At 40.6% G+C, this 20,949-nt stretch overlaps 1 protein-coding gene across 2 annotated transcripts in view; it reads left to right on the top strand.

Moving 5' to 3' along the window:
- SPATA5 (spermatogenesis associated 5) overlaps positions 1-20,949 on the top strand; it is a 190,593-nt gene that overhangs the window by 33,599 nt on the left and 136,045 nt on the right. For both annotated transcript variants that reach the window (XR_004750775.1, XM_035326060.1), the window contains exons 12-13: positions 8,836-8,889; positions 9,287-9,366. Coding sequence is in view for 1 of the 2 variants with exons in the window: in XM_035326060.1 (XP_035181951.1) it covers positions 8,836-8,889; positions 9,287-9,366 (134 nt within the window). In the remaining variant the exon portion in view is untranslated. The remainder of the gene's footprint in view (positions 1-8,835; positions 8,890-9,286; positions 9,367-20,949) is intronic.

Below are 20,949 nucleotides of genomic sequence, written 5' to 3'. Positions count from 1 at the left end.
AGAGGGAACTGCTTACTTGGTCCAGTGATATTTTGGAAGGTGGCCCTGCTACACACACCATGTTTAAGCCACGTGGGCACAGTAAGTCTGTCCCTTTCCAGAAGGGGTGACAGTGCTCACCTCGGCTGGTTGTGCCACTGGGGTGCAGCTGGCATCTCCCTGGCTCTGGCAGGGCTTTGCGCTCCTTGTCCAGATGTGTGTGCAATGTCTCTCCAGTTTGGCCAGCTGCCCCTGTTAAGTAAGATACCTCCTCTGGGGTGTGTGTAATCTCCTAAAATGTGATGTTTCCATATGTCTTAGGAGCAGCTGGCTGTCACAACGCCATATGAGACGTGGTCAAACGGTGTGCGTCTGACTTGTCTCTAACCTGGTTTGGGAGATAGGCAAAGTCTAGATGTAATTTCTGGGCAGAGGAGACGAAGAAAATAATGTGATAACAGATGTTTGACGTTGCATCCTGTTCTCTCCTGAAATCTATTGTGAAGTTTGAATGGTTAGAATTACAATGAATGTGCCCTTTTGTAAACATGATGTTTGATATCTGGCCAAAACCTTTTTATAGCTGTATTTTCATCAAGATCGGTGACCTTTCGCTTTTCCAGAGAAAAGCGGTTGTTTTGCTTGTTTGTTTTTACAAAGCAATCTTGCATATAATTCCTAAGGGAAATCATGTATTTTTATTCCTTTACTGGACTGTCGTTCTTTGTCTCCCTTACAGTATATCTGCTAAATTTATTGGGAGGGAGGTTGTCAACTGCTTTGCAAGAGATGGCTCCTTCAGTTCCTTCCTATCACCCCTTTGTCTATATCTCTTGTAGCATTGAGGCTTTTCAGGGGTTTAGTGATCATCTTGATACTTTTTTTCCCCAAAATCTGTTATCAAAAGACAGATGAATTGTTCTCATCTTCTTGGAGTTTTCAGTGTTTTGCAGTCATGGAGATAAGCAAATAGGAGACTGGATGAAGGAGTGAACTAAGATCATTTTTTCATTCTGTGGTGGTTGAACATCACTCTTAATTTATTGACAATTTCTGATCTGATTGAATTCTTATTCATATCAGCCGTCCATGCACTCTTATCCTTCATGCTCCTCTTGTGCAGGCCCAAAAGCTTGTAATTTTCCTCAGAGATGTATTTTATTTGTCTTCCACCAACAGGAAAATAAAATTGTATGTAGATATTAGGCCTATGAATATTAAAAGGATGGGGGATATAATTTTCAACTTCTGCCAGGCTGATGACACCTCTTTGTTATATATAACTACATGTGACATTTTTGCTTTAGATGTGATCTAATTTTCTGAAATTGAATATTACTGCATTGCTTCTCTGATTTTTCAGCTTCATTTCACTGTCTACTTGGTGATTATCTCTCTGTACTTTTTGACAGTTCCTGCACATAGGGTCAGCTTTGACTGGCTGCTTTTTAGAGATTATATGATGATTCTGAGATTTTAAGGTGATACTGTAAGAGTAGTTTGGGGAGGAAACTTCCGTATCTTGCTTCATTCCATAGATTGGGAAACGATGATAATTTTATCAGCATTTGTCTTGCATCTTCATTTGTTTCGATTTTGCTATGCCTGACCTCTTTGATTTTTTTTTTAATTTATGTATGTATATATCTATATCATTATGTTGTGTGAAGAAACTAATGAATATTACATTTCTTCATGTATTTTCTGTTAGCTTTCTGGGAGGCAACTTGCAGAGAGACAATCTCTGTTTTTTGTTTTTTTTTCTTTCTGTTGTTATGGTATCTATGTGATTAACTTTACTAACAACAATGCCATTGTATTTTTTTGTATTAACCTGTTTTGAAATGACCACTGAAGCTTGCTCTTACACTGTAAAGCTGATGAGGCACCACTGCAGCACCTACCCAGATAAATTCCATGAGCCTGTTACAAGCTGTTCTTTGGCTGCCAGTCCCAAAAGGGCTGCGGGATTGGAAAATCCTTTTGCCCCTTTTGTTGCCCAAGATGCAGTGTACCAGAAGGGATGTTTGTTGGTGATGGTATCCTGCATTACCTTGTACTAACTCAGCCTGCTAAAGTCAGAGGGAGACTTTCTGCTAATATCAGGAGGCTTTTGCTCAGGGTTGTATCAACAAAGGATTTTGAGTTCTGCTTTCTGTCCAACAAGCCGATTACCCGAGTTTACAAAATAAATACCAAGAAAAATTATGCAACTTGTATATGTTCGTAATGGTTTTAGAAGCATCATTTTTCCTCTTGCTGCTCAGTGCTTCTTAATATTTTGCTGTTTCAAAGCAAAACTAAAGCAAAAACTCATTTAGGGACACTGACAGAAAAACAGCTTAGACTTACAGAAAATTAAGATTTCCAAAAGCTAAATCTCTCAGAATTCAGCTCTATAAGTGAGATACAATAATTGTTGCAAATATGATAAAGCATGAAAGCAATATTAAAAACAAACAAAAACAAAACAAGACATGATGCTAAGTGTAGCGTTTAAGGATGTTAACATCAAGAAAGTGATATGTACCGTACTGCTCTGAAGTATTAGTTGTGTTTGTTAGGAGCTCCAACTGCGATAGACAAAAATAAAAAGGTTAGAAATTATTTCCAGCATTTTACTTTCTGTTACTTAAGTGTCTGGGCTGAAGGCATCTTTTCTTATCTTCAATTAGCATTAATTACAAAAATATACACTGTTCTCGGAGCTGTGACTTCACCTTGGCTTGATTTAACTTCCTGTATCACCCTGCAGATGCTTTTGTACCACTCCCCGTGCTTGACATGTGCTTAAGTTTAGTTTGTCATCTGGGTCAATTACGTCAAAATATTTTCCAATTGAAGTTTCCTCTGCTTTTTCCTTCAGCTCTTGGCTGGGGCAGTTGAAACAGATTAATGAGGCTTGGAAAGGCTGCCTGCTTTGCTTTGTGAAGAACTGTCACTGAATTTTGGGAAGACAGTTTAGCCTTCTGACAGGGATTTCTGCGAGCAGAAGCATGAAATAAGAAAGCTGGGTGGTTGTGACTGGCTCGGCGATGCATATAAGATTAAAAGTGAAGAAGTGTGGTTTTATGGGAACTGGCAAACATTCGATAAGATTTGCAAATTTTATTTGCATATAGTTACGTTTATTTGTGTATTAACAGCAACATGCTAGTTAATTAGCACATAATGAGACAACATATTTTGAAAATGCTCTAATATTTAACATTTTCCACAAGGGAGAGCAATTGGAGATACTTTATGAACACTGTTGGTGCTCAGGCTACCTGCATGTTTTACTCAACTGAAAATGAGGCATTCCTCCATTCTTACCCTAAGCTTTCCAACAGTGAACGTGCAGACAGAATATGATTTGGAAATAATCTCCCATCTCGGTTTCCTTCTCCCTTCTCAATTACCTTGCAAAATTAATGAACGTAGCTTCCCCCTCTTGAAGTTGCCTGGTTTGTCAGCAGCCGGGATGTGTAAAGTGGCAGTCATGGGATCAGGCGCTGCTGGAGCAGTGAAGTATGGCTCTGGGTACGTTTTGCAGCATGGATGGCTGATTTCCTGCCTTTTTTTTTTTTTTTTTTAACCATATTGCTGTTGATCCCACGTGGATAGTGCCCTCCTGGTAACAAGCCTGGTCCTAAACAGAGTTGTGGATGGCGGCCTTTGGGCCCAAGGGCTGGTGCTGTAGGGAGATGCGGTGCTGAATAGGAAGGGGCACTGAAAATCTGTGTTGGACATGAGTGACTTGCAAAGGGGCTTTTGAGGTGGGTGGGATGAGGTGCTGTTGGGTCTGCTTCAACTCTGCCCCCACAGAATTCTGCCTCTGACTTGATTCCGTGGTGCCGGTGCCCGCTCTGAGTCCTGGCAAATCATCATGGCGGCTGTGCCCAACAGGGCCCTCTCCAAATGTGCCATGAATTTTTTATTCACTGTTTCCTGTCAGTTCACTGCACGCTACAAATCCTGGCTTGTTACATGAAGAAGCCCAGACAGGTTGTTTCTAAAGTTTGCTGGTCAAGACAGAAGGCAAAAAAGTCGATAAAGGAAAGTGCCTTAGTAGTTTGATGGCACTGCTGTTAGAAACTTAATTGCAAGGACCACAGTTCACAGTTTTTTGCCAGCCTATTCCCTGAGATACTTTGAGCCCACAAGCACCTGTCTAATATGAAGTTTTTAAAACACCGAACAGGTGCCAACAAGTTTTTTTAAGGTCCTTTGGTATGCAGGGCAGAGGGAGAGGAAGTGATTAAAACGGTGAGTGCGCTGAGCCTGAGGTTTACAGGCTGCTGAGAATCTGAGCAATGCAGATTAAGTCATTAAACAGCATTAAAGAGAAGAAGGAGACTTTATTCTTAGCAAGCAAATATACTGCATTTTATTACTAAATGTTTGTCTAAAATGCAGCTTCACCAAGATAACTAATTTCTGAGTTCTTCCAAATGAGTTGCTGATGTGACAATAGGTCATCTCACTTGCATCATCATGAAACTGGGGAGGGGGAAGCCGAAATGGTGCATCTAACCCATGAAGGCTGTACTGCTGGTGGCTGGGATCACGCTTTGCTCATCTGAGCTGGCTGTCGGCGCTACTCCGGCAGGCTGAGAAATTAGCACATCAGAGTGATGCGGATCGCATCTGCAAGGTAGATGTCTGTCTGTCCAAATCAGTGTGAATGTCTAACTCAGATGCAGATGTCTGCATGTGGGCAAATAAACCTTGCCCTAGGTGTGCATTTTAAGCAGTTGAGAACTGCTTTGACATGAAGCTTTATTTTTTTTTCTGAGGTTCGCTGTGCAGAGCTCTGTTTCTATATACTTAATTTGAAATTAAACATTAATTATTTGTCTGATATTTTAATGTCTGTTTAATAACTTCTACAAGCATAAGTACATAACTTACCTGATTGTCACAACAGTTTAAAAAAAAAAAAAAAAAGAGAGGAAAGTCACTGATTAAATTTCTTATCAGTTGAAAGGCATTACCCTAGTATTTTCAGGTGGAAAAAATCCCCAGTGGCCTTAGGCACTGATTAGAAAAATTACTGATACTCTCTGATACTCTTTAACTTCAGGGATACCAGATGTTGCTCTTGCAGTTTAAAAATACGGAGAACTTCTGTCATAACAATGTGTACATAAGCTTATCTCGTGTTGCAGCCTGTATGCAGAGGTTTTATCTTTTGAGCAGCTAATCTTTCAAGAGTTTATTCTAATCATATTTAAAATGTAAGGATGTTTTTTTTTATGTATATAAATATATATTTATATATTATAATATATAAAAAGGGTTAGCAATTTATATTATATATATAAAAAGAGTTACCAATATAAGAGAAAAATCTACACCCAATCCAGATGATAAACACGTGGGAGGCATCATGACAGAAGAGGAATGCATCTTGTAAAGGAGGATGGGATAGTCTTTCAACAGAGCATGCATGGAAACTACTCTCCCTATTTTGAGGCTGAATAAACAAAACTCAGCAGAATGCAGCGTGCCTAAATTGGCAGATTTTATACTATTGCTCTGGGTTGTAGCTCACAAATGGTATGCTTGTATGCATGGCTAAGCTACAGCTACTTCTGCCTATTTCCTCCTCCAAATCTTTTGCTGGTTTTGGAGTCACTGTGCAAATGACCAGAAGGAACAGGTTTTATTTCTTTACATCCTTTCATACGGAGGATTCCTTCTTACAGAAGAGAACAGAGTTATGCATCATTAAACTGTACCGTTTGTTACTAGCACCTCTAGGTCAGTATATCAACAGCTGTAAACAGCTTTTAAAGGAATCATTATGGTCACCTCCAGGCCAAAAATGATGTTTCACCAACTGTCAATTTGCTGAATAAGTGTGGTTCATGTCATTTGATTTTTTTAAAGCAATAGAAAAGCATTGAAAAATAATAATAATAAAAAACCTCCTGGCATTTCTTGAATGGTCTCCAACTTCTAAACGAGTTTCCTGAAAAGAGAGGTGAACTCTCAGAAAATTGGAAGCAGTACTTAGCTGTCAGCCAGCAGCTTGGTGATGGCCACTGGGCTGCGTGGCGTACAGACCAATCTCTGGGAAGAGTGGCCATCAATCTCAGCTAAAGGACAACCTGTTTTCACACAGGGTAAGGCAGACATTCAGCTTGGCTTGGACCAGAGCTAACCCGGTTCAGTTCCTACATCCAGCTTCTTTGAACGTTTCTAGTTTTTGTGTTGTGGTTTTAAGTGTTTGCATTAGGTGAAACGTATACCAATTCCTCTTCTTTGGTGTGCTCTTTCTTTCACTTTGGAGTCTTTTCCTTTTATTGCCGTGTATAATAAGAGTTCCAAGCTGCTTGTAATAAAAGACATGTTTCTGAATGGCAGTTCTGGTATTGTTGGTGAGTGGTAAACTATGAGACCTTCTTCAAATCAACTTTGATGAAAATTCTCCATAGGGAGGCACAGGTCATTAATACATAGTGGTCTTTCACCCGGCATTGCTGCTTAATGAAGAGAAAAATGAAGAAAAACTTCATGTTAAAGCTTACAGCAAAACCATGCATTCAAAATAATTCTCTTTGGAAACATTTTAAACAGTATGTATTGCTTTGATGTTGCCTTGATCATATTTTAATGCGTAATTAAAAATAAAACTCCATGCATCTGAAATTATATTGTACCTTAAAGCACAAAGGGAGTAGTTTTGGTTTTAAGTATTTTTTGCTCAGACAAAAGAAGAGAAAATGTCAGACTATTTGATGTTGTTTGTCATACTAGAGGAGTACACTGTTGGCTCTGATGTATATGATGTTGGCTTCCATGAGAATACTGATGTGGATGAAGACAGTTTGTGGGAATAAGGGCATGAGAGAGAAGCTCCAAGAAAAAGGTAGTAGGAGAAATCTGTAATTGTGGGTAGAATCTGCAGAGGTCTGACAGAAAGCTAGACAGAAAGTGAAAGCTGCTGTCTTGTTACTTTGGCAGTTGCTAGGCCCACTCTATCACATTTCTCATCTGCAATGAACATGATGAATGGCAAGGGCCCAGGGCAGCTGGATGCTATCTATTCGAGCTACAAGCCTGTTCTGCACAAACAGCTGCTTGCTCCTCATCTTTGATGTTCACAGTGAATATAGGAAAAGGCCTTGCGTTACTCTCTCTCACCTTCTCACCTTCTTTTTTCCTTTTCTTTGTCTTTCCTGAGTTATGTGTCTGAACAGTTCTGTTCCTATGCAGGCATCCAACAGACTCTGAAGTTGTTGAAAGCCTACAGGTGCCATTTTAACTTTAGTTGTTTTAAGGATGGATGTGGAAGGTAGCAGCACTTGTATCATTTCTGCTTCCTACTGGCAAGGCATACGGTATTCTTCTTCAGCCCTTACACAGGTGGCTTTACCTGTATGGTAAGCTACAGCTGGCTGATGCTGTATCTCACCTGGCCCTATGGGTAATGGACAACACTAAAAAATAAAATAAAATAAAAAATAATAATGTGGCATAGCCAGTATGCTTTGCTGATACCACATAACTTATGCTTTTCTTATTACAGTATATATCCATTCTCAAACATTTGCAGAGGTGCTTTCCAGTGGTGCCAGTGTCAGGATAAAGTCAGTGCACTAACTTACTGCAAAGTTGAAAATGAGAGTGGAGAGGGGAGACAGCAAAAAAACAGCATGCTGCATTTTCAGAGTAAAGAATGTGTGTTCTGCCCATCCGGATACAAAGACCAGGTGGTCCTGCTGGACGAGGGGTTGTGCCAGAAGCTCTGTCACTGCTGGTGTATGTCTGCCACACATTCCTGGTTCCAGCATAACTGCTGTTTGAAGCTGCCTTGCTGCTCAGAGCAGAGCACTGCCCGAAGTGCTCATAGCACTGAAGCACAGGAAGGTTGTGCAGTGTTCCAGCTGTGAAGGACGTTGTTTCTGCTGGTGAAATTATGAGGGCACCTGTTCCCTGGAAAACAGACCGAAGCCACTGGCTCGTTTTGTTCAGGGCAGTGGATAATCATCGCTGGTCATGGCTGTAGGTCAACGTTGATGCAAACCAGGCTGAAGTCAGTGAGTCATTACCAATCCCATGAGAATCTTAGCCTCATTAAGAAGCGTTATTTTAGCAGCCTGTCCTACGGGATACAGCAAAACAGAAAATGCTCTGAGAATTCTCCATTGTTTTGCTTTTTGTAATTGTAAGTACTTGCTCAAGACTTCAGCACTGACCCTGTGGTCTCCAGTCTTTTCCTGGTGGACAGGGCTGTGAGTATAAACAGGCACCGCAGCAGCTGGCACTAATAATTGTGCTTGGCAGAGAGGAGAAGGAATGCAAATCAGTGAAGACACTGAACAGCTTCCTTGCTGGGGATAGCGTGCCTCATGGATGGGTTTCAGGTGTGCTGCTATGGCAGCTGCTCCTCTCTGGACCTGCAGGCTGTCTGATTCAAAAAAGTGCTATTAAACGTGGTTTTAAGTTACTGCTTCAGTGCTTGGCTAGGTAGGATGCATGTTGAGTGTACAAGTAAATGCTTTTCTGTAAATCATCTTTTTGGCTGACTTGTAGCCCCCTTGTTGCTGTTGTTGATCCAACAACTCCTGATAACCCCCAAGTGTTTATTTTTTTGGTTAATGCTGTTTCTTATTAAAGTACTAGGTAAATATTGTAGTAAGAGGATTAACCTACAAGCATAGTTACCTGCATGCACAGTGCAATAAATGGAAGAAAACTTTGTATAGGTAGAAGGCAAGCTGAAAAATGCACAAGTAAGACTTTTGCAACAGGCAAATTGTCAAAATTCATTGTAAGCTTATCAGTAATGTAACACTAGCAGATTTTGTCAGTCATTTAGGATATAAATATAATTAGTATTTAAAACATTTTTTTCTTATTTTACAGGGACCTGAGCTGATGAATAAATATGTTGGTGAGTCTGAACGAGCAGTGAGAGAGGTGAGAAAGTGCAAGCTATACATGATGTTCACTTTTCTTGGCATTCAAATTTTTCTGTGCTTATAAGGTTATCTTTAAATTTTCCAAAAAATCTTTAAGTTTTTTAAATGTCCAAACAGAACCAGAAGGGATCTCTGTGGTGTTTAACTTCATCCTGTACTGGCCTAGTGATGCACATCAAATTAGGGATCCTGTAGCAATTTTCACTATAAGCCTGTGTTATGCAGGATCAGGAATAACTAATAAAAGGTCTGTTTTTTTAAAAATGACCACAAGGCTTATGTCTGTTCTTTGTTGTTCTGTAGCTTTTGAGGTGTGCAGGGGGTTATAGCAGTATATAAAAAAAATAAAAAAAATCAGTGCTTTAAAACTGAGTGCTTCATTGTTGTTTTTCTAGATCTTTAAGAAAGCCAGAGCAGTGTCTCCTTCAATTCTTTTCTTTGATGAAATAGATGCGTTGGCAGTTGAAAGGGGAAGGTAAGTAATCCTGCTACAAAAATCACAGACATTATTCTCTGATAATTTACTTGTACATTGTGCAATCACATGTATATTGTCTTTCTAGAATTATTTTATTAAATAAATTCATTCCACATGCAGAAGAGTAGCGTTTGTGACTTAAGTATATGCATATTTCACTTGGCATAAACAGGTAAGTTGGTGGAGTTCGTCCTTTCTCATGTCATTAGCTGGAAGGATTCTACTGGTTCTCATGCCCTTTGGCTCTTTTCTGTGGTTTTAACTTGCGTTTATTTCCAGTAACTAACTCCTTTCTTTTCCCAGGGTTGTTGCACTGTCCTAATATAGTGCCTCCATCAAGCAAAGCAAATGATCATATGCTATATAACTCTGGAATTTCCAAAGAGACTACTCATATGCTTAAATTTAAACTTATATTCAAGCATTTTGCTGGACAGGGAAAAGCTTAATGAAAAAAATTAGGAGCGCTTATGTCGTTTTATGTGTTACCTTAAAAAGGGATTCTTGTGCAAGCAGCTAATGATCTTCTTACAATTTCCTGCTTTTTGCTGATTATGAGAGATGTTAAGCTTTTATCTGAGGGAGTATTGTAGCAGGTTTTATTTGCTGCCGTGGCATTTAAGATTTCACAGGCTATGGAAGTAGTCTTTCTCGGGGGACACTTTTTTCATGAAATACTATTTCTGGTGAACAACTACGTATTTTTTTCTGTTTTGTTTGATTTGCATGAAGAACTATGACATATATGCATGTAGAAAGTATTTATCTAGTTTAAAGGAGCATCAGTTTTCCATCATGTTTCTGGAAAAGAAGCTACCTTGGCATCCGTACAGATCCCTTTGTATTGTGAAGGGGCCATTTGTATCTGCAAAAACGGGTTAAAGACGTCAGTCATTCTGATGTTTCAGCAACTAGAATTGTTTACTTAAAAGATGTCGTCTTGTGTAGCATAGAGCTGCCCTGTGAAACTACTAAGAAAATGAAAACATTCTCTGTTGAAACTGCAAAAGCTGATACAAGACTTCCCCATCAGCATCCTTCTCATATGCAGTGTATGCAACTGTGACATTTGTAAACTTCCTAGAAACGCTAGCCACCCTGTGGTATTCGCTGAAACACCTGCCTGCTTTTCACAATAGAGAAGTTGCAAAAATGTGTGCTGGAATCAAGCCAATAGGAAAAAAAAAAATCCCTCTGCTGCAATGCTCATGTGTTTAGTTTTCAGAAACACTGCTTCATCAAGATAAAACCTTCTGGAAGAATAAGACATAGTATGTTTTAATCAGCCTTTTCACCCCATGCCCTAAAGGCATTGAGCTTGTTTATTTGTTTTGTTCTTTTAGAGGGTAAATAACCCAATTTTACCTTACCTGGAACTGTCTGTGGGGGGTAGTAGGCCTGGCACAGCTTGCTGAAGAATGTGGTATGACCTGCTGCAGTCATGTTGCACTAGAGACATCTGGTTTTGGAGCTTTAAAAAGAACAGGGTGGGACACACAAATATTTCATTGTCAAATCTGAACCAGATGGGAGGTAAAATATGTAGCAGAGTTCTCATAAAATTCATCTGAAATTAAATGGTGTAGGAAACCAGACAAGGCACTTATTAGAAATGGCCTTTTTTTACAGGCTGACTTTGCACAGTAGGAATTTGCAAATGCATTAGAGATGCTAACGATTTGTGGCCTCTGGAGATCCATTTCCTGTACTATTACTAGCCATACTGAAGTTTTCAAGGAAACACCTGTTTATATTGTCTCCCTGTTCCTTCTGTTGGTTGAATTGGTTTTCTCCATCTTGGCAGTGAAAAACTCTCTGTGATACAACTTTGGAAAAGTTCTACCTCTTAGTTTAAATTATACTTAAGATTCTGAGGGCTGCGGGTCTTGTGCAGAAAATACACTACATCCCAGAACTTCCTGGGTAGGTACCCTCTCCTGATCCTCACAGGATGTGTCCAGAAATACAGAAAGGCATAAACTGTTAAGCTGTGGGAGTAGTTTTATGCACGGTTCAGATCTGATATGCAGATGTGAAATAACATTGAGTAATTGCTTGTGCTCTTCAGAGCACTTTGCCAATTATTCATTAACCCATTATTACTTGTTTAGATTTGACTAAAGCTTGTGGGTTTAAAACATAAGCGTTTTGCTCCCAACTCTCTTCAGAGATCACTAAACAATCCCATCGCATCAGCAGATGCAAATTAATATCAGCGCATACAAATTAATAGACTGGGTAATTTATTGTAACCAGCTGCAGGTAGATCAAGAAAGCTGAGGAATCTTCTTGTCTGCACCATAACATGTGATGTCTTTTTTGCATCATGTGGCAGAGTCTCTGTCACTGCACAAGCCATTGCAAACACTGTAGGTACACTCAGATCTGCCACTTATCTTATTTATTTTACAGTCCCAAGCCATAATTCCTTAATTTTAATACAACATCCAACACCCTACCTAATATACTCAAGCTCTCTTGGAAGACTTTTCACTCTGGTTTACATTGAGGTATTAGAGGAAGCTTGAAGAGAATGGACCAACAGTGAGGAAAAAGGAAGGCATTTATTATAACAGATTCTAAAGAAGAAATGATAGACCTACTGATGAAAAAATGGGGAGAAAGTAGAGGTACACAATGAATTTAGAATAGGAAGAATGATTACATTAAGACAGGAAAAACCTCTGAAAATTAGGAAGAGTTCAGATGGTGAATTCTCCTTCACTGTGAATTGGTCCTATGGGAGAAGCGTAGGCAACCTACCACTTGACATATTTCAAACAAAACTGATGTTTCGTAGATTAACGTGCGGTGAGGAGCAGTCTCGCACTTGGAGAGGTGAGCTACATGATGCACAAAATCTTTTCCACTGTCCTGTACATTTTTCCTGTGGCTGTAATTAGTGAGAGGTTCCATGAGCTGGTGACGGCTTTTTTTTCCCTTACTTTTGCAAGTTGATGTTACAACTCTGGAGGAGAGACTGTGCTGAAGGGAGACCCGCAGGGCTGGTCCAGATACAGCAGCACACGGAGAGGAATGTTTGCCTCTCAGTAATCCCTTCCTTGCTCAGAGCTCGAGACTCTTAACAAATTGCACAGCTGCGAAGAATTATGGGTATTTGTTATTCCTTGCTATCCTGACCATGTAAAACCTAATTCTTCTGGCCATTAGAGGTTGCCAAGAGGGAAATGGCTTGGTAATTAGACTTGAAAGTGATGAATGAACATGGCTCTGTGTAAATGCAGCACAGACGGTCTGTTTGCTGAACTTAAGAAATCTATGTGCTTTGGAAATGGGACATTGTTTATACAAGTAGGATTTTTAGGATTTTTGGGCAATGGATGTATTTGTTCCTTTTCTTGTTTTTCAGAAGAAAAAAAAAAATCCTCTTTAACTGCAAATCTTTGTAATGTGAGATGGGAAATGTAGGCTGATGTGATACTGCTGAATACGGTTTCCAAGGTGGAAAATAAAGGACAAGGGACAAAGATCAGTACCTTGCATTTGATTAGTGAAGGCCAAAACAAGTTGGTAGATGAACAATACTAACCTTTTTTGGAGTGACGGTAGAAATGACAAAGTGAGAGGGCTTTGGTACCAACCCACTGAAACTACAATATGGTGATGCTCTTCCAGGGATGTCTGTTATCCTGTATGATGGGGTACAGTGCAGTGGGGGCATGGCTACATTCCGAAGCCACAAATTAAAATGCTCAAAATATGTGAAAGAGGTACTGTTTTCACTTCAGGTGTTAAAACATTTGCAATCTGAAATTTTGAGGCACACAGGCTTCTACGTGAAGCTATAAAGAATGGCAGCTTCTCTTCTGTACTATGGCAACTGTGCTTCTAACAGGGACTTTGATAAATTTCCTGATTTTTAAACTGAGATGTATGTCTTTCTGGAGTATTATAGCACAAATTTACACTGTACGCTTGAACATACAGTCACACCTTTGTATCTATGCAAATTTCCTTGTGTAATTGGCAGCCTCCCTCATGGGAGAGGTGAAGTCTGTGGGCTGGACTCCGCAGGGATACAGCAAAATGGCATTAGGCAGGCTAGAGGTTCTCAGCAGAAAACTGTTTGTGCATATGATAAATCACCAGCAGAAGAGCTGGAGGAGGTATTGTCACCCTGACATTATGTATGCAAAGGCCAAAGGATATGAGCAAAGAGTAGATGGAAGAAATGCAGTTTTCTTGTGCTGTACTTGAGTTGTGATGGACCTGATGCTAGCAGCTGGCTATGCTAGGCAGGGAGTTTGATCTTCTGACTTATGTTGGCATTGGTTGTCCCTGAGTCAGGGAATATCAACTGATGTTCCCTGATCAGCTGGCAGTATTACCTTTGTTTGGATATGATGGAGAGTTGAGGCACTGAAAGTTTTGTGATTGTGATCTGAGTTCTGTAAGGTACTTGGTATCCCCAGACAATATTTTTTTTTGGGAAACAGCTGTAAAAAAAGCTACTTTAGGTCTAACAAGCGGTGAAGAAGTAAAGTTTTCAGATAACTGAATTGCACAGTAAAGTTTGTAATTTGTTTTGGAATAGCAGTTTTAACAGATACTATTACCTATTAACAGATACTATTACCTATTAACAGATACTATTACATATACTATGATATGTATATGTGATAAAAATCTGCACCCCTATATTTTTGAAGAAAACTCATGAAGATTCTTGTCCAGCAAAAAAAATCCTTTATCACAATGTGTTTTAAATCTGTTTATTTCTGTGTGTAATATATATATATATATATATCTGTAATTTTGCCAGCCTTTGTTGTAATTTTGACATTTGAACCTTTGTGCCCATTTGAAGTCAGTAAGACTTGCATTGGCATCAGTGGAAGCAGGACTGGATCTACAAATCTTTTTCTTGAAATCATTCAAATGCATGGATATATTTACAGGTTTTAGAGGAACTAATCAAGTCCAACAAGTAGGTAAATGTGTTCTGCAGCACCCAGGAGGGCTGTGGCAAGGCTGACCTGCAGCAAGGTGCTTCAACTAAAGACATGAATTTGAGCCTTTTGTCTGGATTCCTGACAGAGGCTCAGTTGAAATAGATACCAGGACCAAAGGGATCAGAAGTGGCCATAAGTGGTGGCCACTTCGCTTCCTGGTGTGGTGTTGCCTATGGAAAAGTTCAGCTTGCCCATGCAATGGGCCCAACAAGCAGGCTACAACATCTGGCAGGGTTAGGACTATAATCATCAGATGCCTTTTTTAATGAAATCAAAGGAAAACATAATTGTCATTAAAACTTACAAATAAAACTTATTCCAGGTGAATGTAAGCCTCTCATATTTAAATACTGTTATAATGAAATTAAATCCAGTCTAGTTACTTACTTCTACGTCTGTAATGCTTCCAATTTAAACTGTTCTAGCTTCCCTGGTAGACATGATTGATTACAGTTTTCAACTTGAATAACTTCCAGGAATGCACAGAGGAGAAATGCTGAGGGAAACGGAAAGAAAGAAAATGGGAAATACACTGTGCATCAGGTGCATGTTTTTTTTTTTTAAGGTGACGACTGTTAAAAGAATAAGAGAGCTCTCGATGTCAGCATCTTCCTGTTTCAGCAGGATGGTGCCAGTGCCAGATGAAGGCAAGGCCCCATTGTCCATCTTTCATAGACGTGTGTCTGGTTGCAGGCAGATGGGAACGGGCCATGGATTGCCGTCTAGTACTTAAGGATTTGGTAATGTGCTTAAGGAAAGCCCTCTGGAAGAGAGCCTGTTGCTTCCAAACCCATCGCAGTCTGGCTCCTCTTCTCTTTTAATTGTGTTGCCTTTTTCTGGACCTACTTCACAAGCTTCTGAAAGATGCAGTAATAAGAAATTTGGGCAAAAGAAGCTGCTTGCATGAACATGGAGATTAATTAGGATGTAGCTAAAGCAGTCTGGCCGCTTGTTATAAAGTCACCTGCTGACAGCTGAGCACTATTTCCAGTTTTCACAAAGCTCATGTTCTCTTTTCAGGAAGCTTGTGTAGACATTGGAGGTCAGTCAAGGAATAAGATTATGTATATATATATATATTTCAATGTTTTTCTAATGATTTAAAGACCAAATGACATGAAGCACACCATTTTGAGGCTGGGGGCCTCAAAAAACATTTAAAAAAACAAACAAAAAAAAAAAAAACATAAAGTTAAATGTTCCTCCCAGTCTCAGAATTTCAGTGACTTCCCCCAGTATTCCTCTGAAGATGTCCTTTCTGTAGGACTTGAATCTTGGTCTTGAGCAAAAAGGGAAGACGTAGAACAATATAGTGGTTAGAATCTGATAGAGGTGCATGTAACATATGACTACATTTACTTGTAGGGTGCTGATGGAGGGAAGGATTTAGAATTATCTTCTTCCAGAGTTTTTCTGATGATACAGGCAGGAAAATTCCCTGCTATGGGGAGTGGGTTTTTGCTTTAGCACTTCATAGTTTTTTTTTATTTATTTTATGAATAGCCAATATATTGGAGAAGACTGAGAGGAGACCTTTTCAAAGTATACAAATATTTGAAGGGCAAGTGTCAAGAGAATGGGGCTGAACTCTTTTCAGTGGTGCCCAGCGACAGGACAAGAGGCAATGGGCACAAACTGTAGCACAGGAATTTCTGGCTGAATATGAGGAAACTTTTATTTACTGTAAGGGTGACAGAGTACTGGAATAGGTTGCACAGAGAGGTTGTGGAGTCTCCTTGTCTGGAGATACTCAAAACCCGCCTGGATGCCATCCTGTGAGACATGAGCTAGGTGATGCTGCCTGGCAGGGAAGCTGGACCAGATGATCTCCAGAGGTCCCTTCCAACCTCAACCATTCTGTGATTCTGTGATTTAACTGATAATACTATGCACAAGATTTACATGCTATGTTTCTTTCCCAGATTTTTAATAACATCCAAGCCTCGAGTATCTGTAGCAGTCTGCATTAATAATATGCACGGGAGTTGTACTGTACACGTGCCAGATGTGAATTTGGCCCAGTGTTTTCATAATGATTACTCGTGCCTAAGTATGCTTGCTATGCCTTTTTGTTTTATAAAATACCTCATTTGCTGTGTGTGTATGTGCGTAGAAGAATCAATTAGTAATTCTGGAGGACGGTTTTGCAGCTTGTTGGACCTGGTGCTTAGGGACATGGTTTAGTGACATTGGTAGTAGGGTGATGGTTGGACAAGACAATCTTGAAGGTCTTTTCCAACCTTAATAATTCTATGATTCTATGATAGATAAGCAGAAATAAGTATATGATGTTAAAGGTGTTCTGAGGGGAGGCAGAAAGCTGTTACAAAGAAAAAATAGTGATATGGGGCTGCTTATGTAAACATGCATATCTCTGTAAACCGAGTGTATTTCATAAATTGTCAGTTCTGAAGCCCCAGTAGCATTCAGGGGAAACAAAGTTCACAGCTAAAATACAGCCCATCTGGCCTTATAAGAATATTCTGACTGAATTACTATTTCAGTGAGGGATATTTGTGTGGAGGAGCCTGCATTTTCTAACTGGCACGGCAGTGTCCGTTCAGCTGGACAGAATGCCCCGCTGATAATTTTTGACTGAAATTTGCTGTCAGGCAAGATGCTGCCATTATCGTTCTTTTTCTGGTATTGCTATTGGAGTAGATATTTTATTTTCTAACACTGGAAAACCTTGAACTGCCAAAGCTGTATTTCACCGGGTTTTGTGAGGGAAGGAAATAAAACAGCGTGACAGTTAATTACGGCCGTGGCAGTTGGACTGAGAGGACCGCCTTGGCAGGTGCTCCTTGCTGACAGTTTACCCCTGCAAAGCCCTGAGAGAAATATTAGACTCAATAAAACCCCGCAGACAGTATGGGTGAGGCGAGGCTGGTGTGGTAGCATGATGGCAAGGGGCTTCGGTTGGTCAGGACCCTCCTGGCTCCCTCGTCTGTGGGGAGGCCGAGAGCCCTGCCAGAAAGCTCTGCTTCAACCCGTGCTCGTTTTTTGATACCAGCCATTCTGTCGTGTCAATGAGTTTTGCATTTGTTTTGATATGAAATTATTTCCAGAGATTCCAGGGAAGGAATTATTTGAGATGATATCATGTCCAAGAGTACTTTTAAAACCTGTAAATTTTGATTGTTATTGCAATTCTTTTGTTAGAGAGAAAAATAAGAAAGACAGCTTTTATCTGTGTGTAAATCTTGCCTGATAGGACGTTTTGGAACAGAGGGTGGGCTGCACTCCCTTCTCACAAAGCCTGTGTTACAGATTTCAGCTGTGTGGAGATTAATCCCCCTGCAGTAATTTATCCCGGCTGCATCTCCTGAGGCCTGCCCCTTCGGCCCCTCAGGTCTGCCTGAGGTGGGGTCATCTGGGCAGCGCTGGGCTCCTGGGGACGGGGCCTCCCACACTTCCTTCTGGTTTCCCAGCTTCACAGTTGCTGTGAATTTAAAAGCGCTCAGAAGGTTGCTGTGTGAATAGTTCCTGCATTTTCACGCCTACAGTTTAACAACGTAACCGAATTAAGGTCCTGATTCTGTACCGAAGGTGTTCAGATGGGCTTCAGCATCACTGAAGTCAATAGCAGATGGAGAGTCGCTGGTTCTCCTTGACAGGATTTAATTGGAGGTCTGGTTTTAAATATATTTTCCAATGAAAATAACATCTGCTGTTCTGAAAAAAAAACATTCATTGTCTTGGCTTTGGAAGTGTTCTAGGTTTTCAGCCGATGTAAATGTACATTTGCATCGGCTTGCAATGGGGATGCTTAGTGAATTTCATCATGAGGTGAAATCGTAAGCACTGCTTTCTTGGACTTCTATCTCCAAATATTAAGAAATCTGTTAGATAAATGGGAGAAAAGAAGAAAAGCTAAAAACATACAAAACAAGAAAGCTGTTTCAGTCAGCAAACCACCTGTAGCAAGAAAGGTAGCACTGAGATCTGACAATTGCATGCGTATGATTGTGTCTGGAAGCAATCTACTTGGGGTGAAGAGCTGGATATGCTGATGTATTCCTTGATGCTGTGGTAGAATCAGGTCACAGTTGCTTTCATATTCATGGGAAGAAGTACAAGAGTGGCTTAAGGTGCTCACATGGGAGGGACAGTGCCTGTTGATGTCTGAATCCGGGTGGTTAGATGGGTGTTGGATGAGGCCAGAGATGAGAAGAAAGGGTGCTATGGATAGCCCTCATCAGCTTGATGCAATTTGGAGCTGGGGTCCATGTCTCTCAGTTCCAGCAGACAAGGCCAAAATTAATTCAGGTTAATGGTGATGCTTTGGTATGCTGTAGCAGGTGTGTTTTCTTCTGCCAGAATGCACACTGGAAGCGCCTTCAACTAAAATAAAATACTGAGGAGAGATTTCGTTTTCCCTATTCCCCATGAAGAGCCTGTCTTAATCTGCGGGCAGCCTTGGCTGGCGGGCTCGGCAGTTCGGGAAGTTTCTCCGCTGGTCGAGGGCAGCACATGCAGGAGCGTGGGTGTGCTCGGCCTGGGGCTCCTGGGGCCCTTGCAGCGTTAGCTGGAACCTTGCATAGGGGAGGATATCTGGCTCTGGCTGATGTGGTAAACTAGTACAAATGAATATTTTTTTTTTTTTTTTTGCCTTTAAAACTACTTCATCGAGGATTTAGGAGTTGGCAAAAAGATTAAAAGAGCATGTAGCCCACAGACTGATGGATTTTGTTACAAGATTACTTCAAATTCTCAGGCCCGCGCGAAGCAGCCAGGCTTCTCTTTCCTCACACGTTTTCATTTTGAAGCTCAAGGTATTTCTGGTCGGGGCACAGCTCTTGCATGCACACGCCTGTGCACACATGGCCCTGACCGCTGGGATTTGCAGGCGGCGTGTTGACAGGAAATTAGTTTGTACCCGTACGTGCCTTTTGCGAGCTATTTCCATGCGGTTGTGATGATGACATCGAGGCACAGAGGTCAGGTAGAGAGAGGGGGGCAAAGACACCACTTGGCTGGAAGTTGGTTTTGGCAGCGCCCGCCTGGGACTGGAGGGTTAATCATCATTTGTGGCTCTGACTGGTGTTTGCGTCAAAAGTCCAGGCAGCCTTAATGAACATTGCCTGTGTTAATTCAAAACCCTTGCTGGGAAATCTTGGGAAAATGGAAAAACGCATACTTGCGTGTCACCCTTCAGATTAACGGCTTAAGCAGCGCGAGAGCTCTCGGCGCGCGGTGCTGCACTGCTCCAGCTCTGAGCGGCTGGTAAAGAGATCTGGCTCAGTAAATGTGTTCCTGCCCCTGATTTCACAGGGTATCCTCGTAAGCCAAAAGCTAATTTGCTCTAGACTCTGTGCTAAATATGGTGCATCGTATGACGGCTTAGTGAAGTATGTAAATAAAAGCACTAAAATTGAAAACTTCTGGTCACAGATCAAGACGTGGCTTCATTTGGTACTGCTGTTATTATTGGTATTTTTGGCCTGTGTGGTTTTAAAATCTTCTTACTCCTTTTAACAGCCCCTAGTAAAAGCTGCTAGTATTACCCTTGTAAAAGCCCCTAGTATTGTGCTGGTATCTCCCCTTAATTGTTTATTGGGTATTATGCCATCAATGATTGCTTAACTGCAATGTCCTGATTATACCCTAATTGTGTGAAAGCCTTTGCAATGTATGTTCCCCTGTAACAGCAAGGGTTTTATTTAGAATAATTTTTTTTTTCCTTTTATTCCGATACTTGTAAGAGAAACGTTTATATTGGGGAAAGATGTAATATCCGTTCTAGCCACCTCTCTTTATAAACAAGCATTTCTCCTTTGTTTCCTTTAAAAAAAAAAAAAAAAAAAAAAAAGTTTAGCATCCCCCCCAAGCCTTCTAGCTTCAGATCATCTCATGTAATTTTAACATTTTGGTCCCAGCCTTAATAGTTTTTTCCCTTTGCTTAGCTTTTTTCTTGTGTGTGATCCACAGGGTATAAAGTTGAGTGAATGTGAAACTTGTGCAGGATGGGAGGCCTGAATCCCTCCTGAGACTAGCTTATGTTACAAAGTTGATTTTAATTTCCTTTAAGTTCTGTGTACTTCGAAAAGCATTTACTATCCTTGCACAACACCTGAAGTGTTTTATCACATGCAGCCCCCTGCAAGTCAATGGGGCTGTGACCCGGGGGTATGTTAGAAATGCTCTGATCCCACTTGGGAGCTTCTAACCTGGCTGCAGCAAACCAGAAAGCTGACAACGAGCTAACCCAAGTCCCTTCTCTAATATTTCTTAGCAACCTAAATATTCTGTTAGCCAACATTTATTATAGCCCCTCAAAGATATTTTCCAGGCTAGGTCTGATAAGTTAACTGTTTTACTCTGGAAAATTACAGAACCAGTTGTAGAATGGGAAAGCTGGAGAGATTATTAGGAGAAAATCTATTGCTTTGCCTCCGAGGTGTTTGGGAAACTGCAGCAGCTCCGTGGCTAAGTGGGTGCCTCTGGTGCCACATCCACTGGGAAAGCTCTGAACGCTCCTATTTCAGAATGAATATTGCTTTTCAGAAATCAGGGGACTTATTTTGTTAAATTGTACCAAAAAACTTCCCTTTGAGGGTGGAAAAAGTGAAGTTACCCAGCGTGCAGAGAGGGAAGTGGCGCCAGC

This window comes from Oxyura jamaicensis, chromosome 4 (assembly GCF_011077185.1).
Source record: "Oxyura jamaicensis isolate SHBP4307 breed ruddy duck chromosome 4, BPBGC_Ojam_1.0, whole genome shotgun sequence".
NCBI classification, from domain to species: domain Eukaryota; kingdom Metazoa; phylum Chordata; class Aves; order Anseriformes; family Anatidae; genus Oxyura; species Oxyura jamaicensis.
This window is presented reverse-complemented; position numbering and strand designations above follow the sequence as displayed.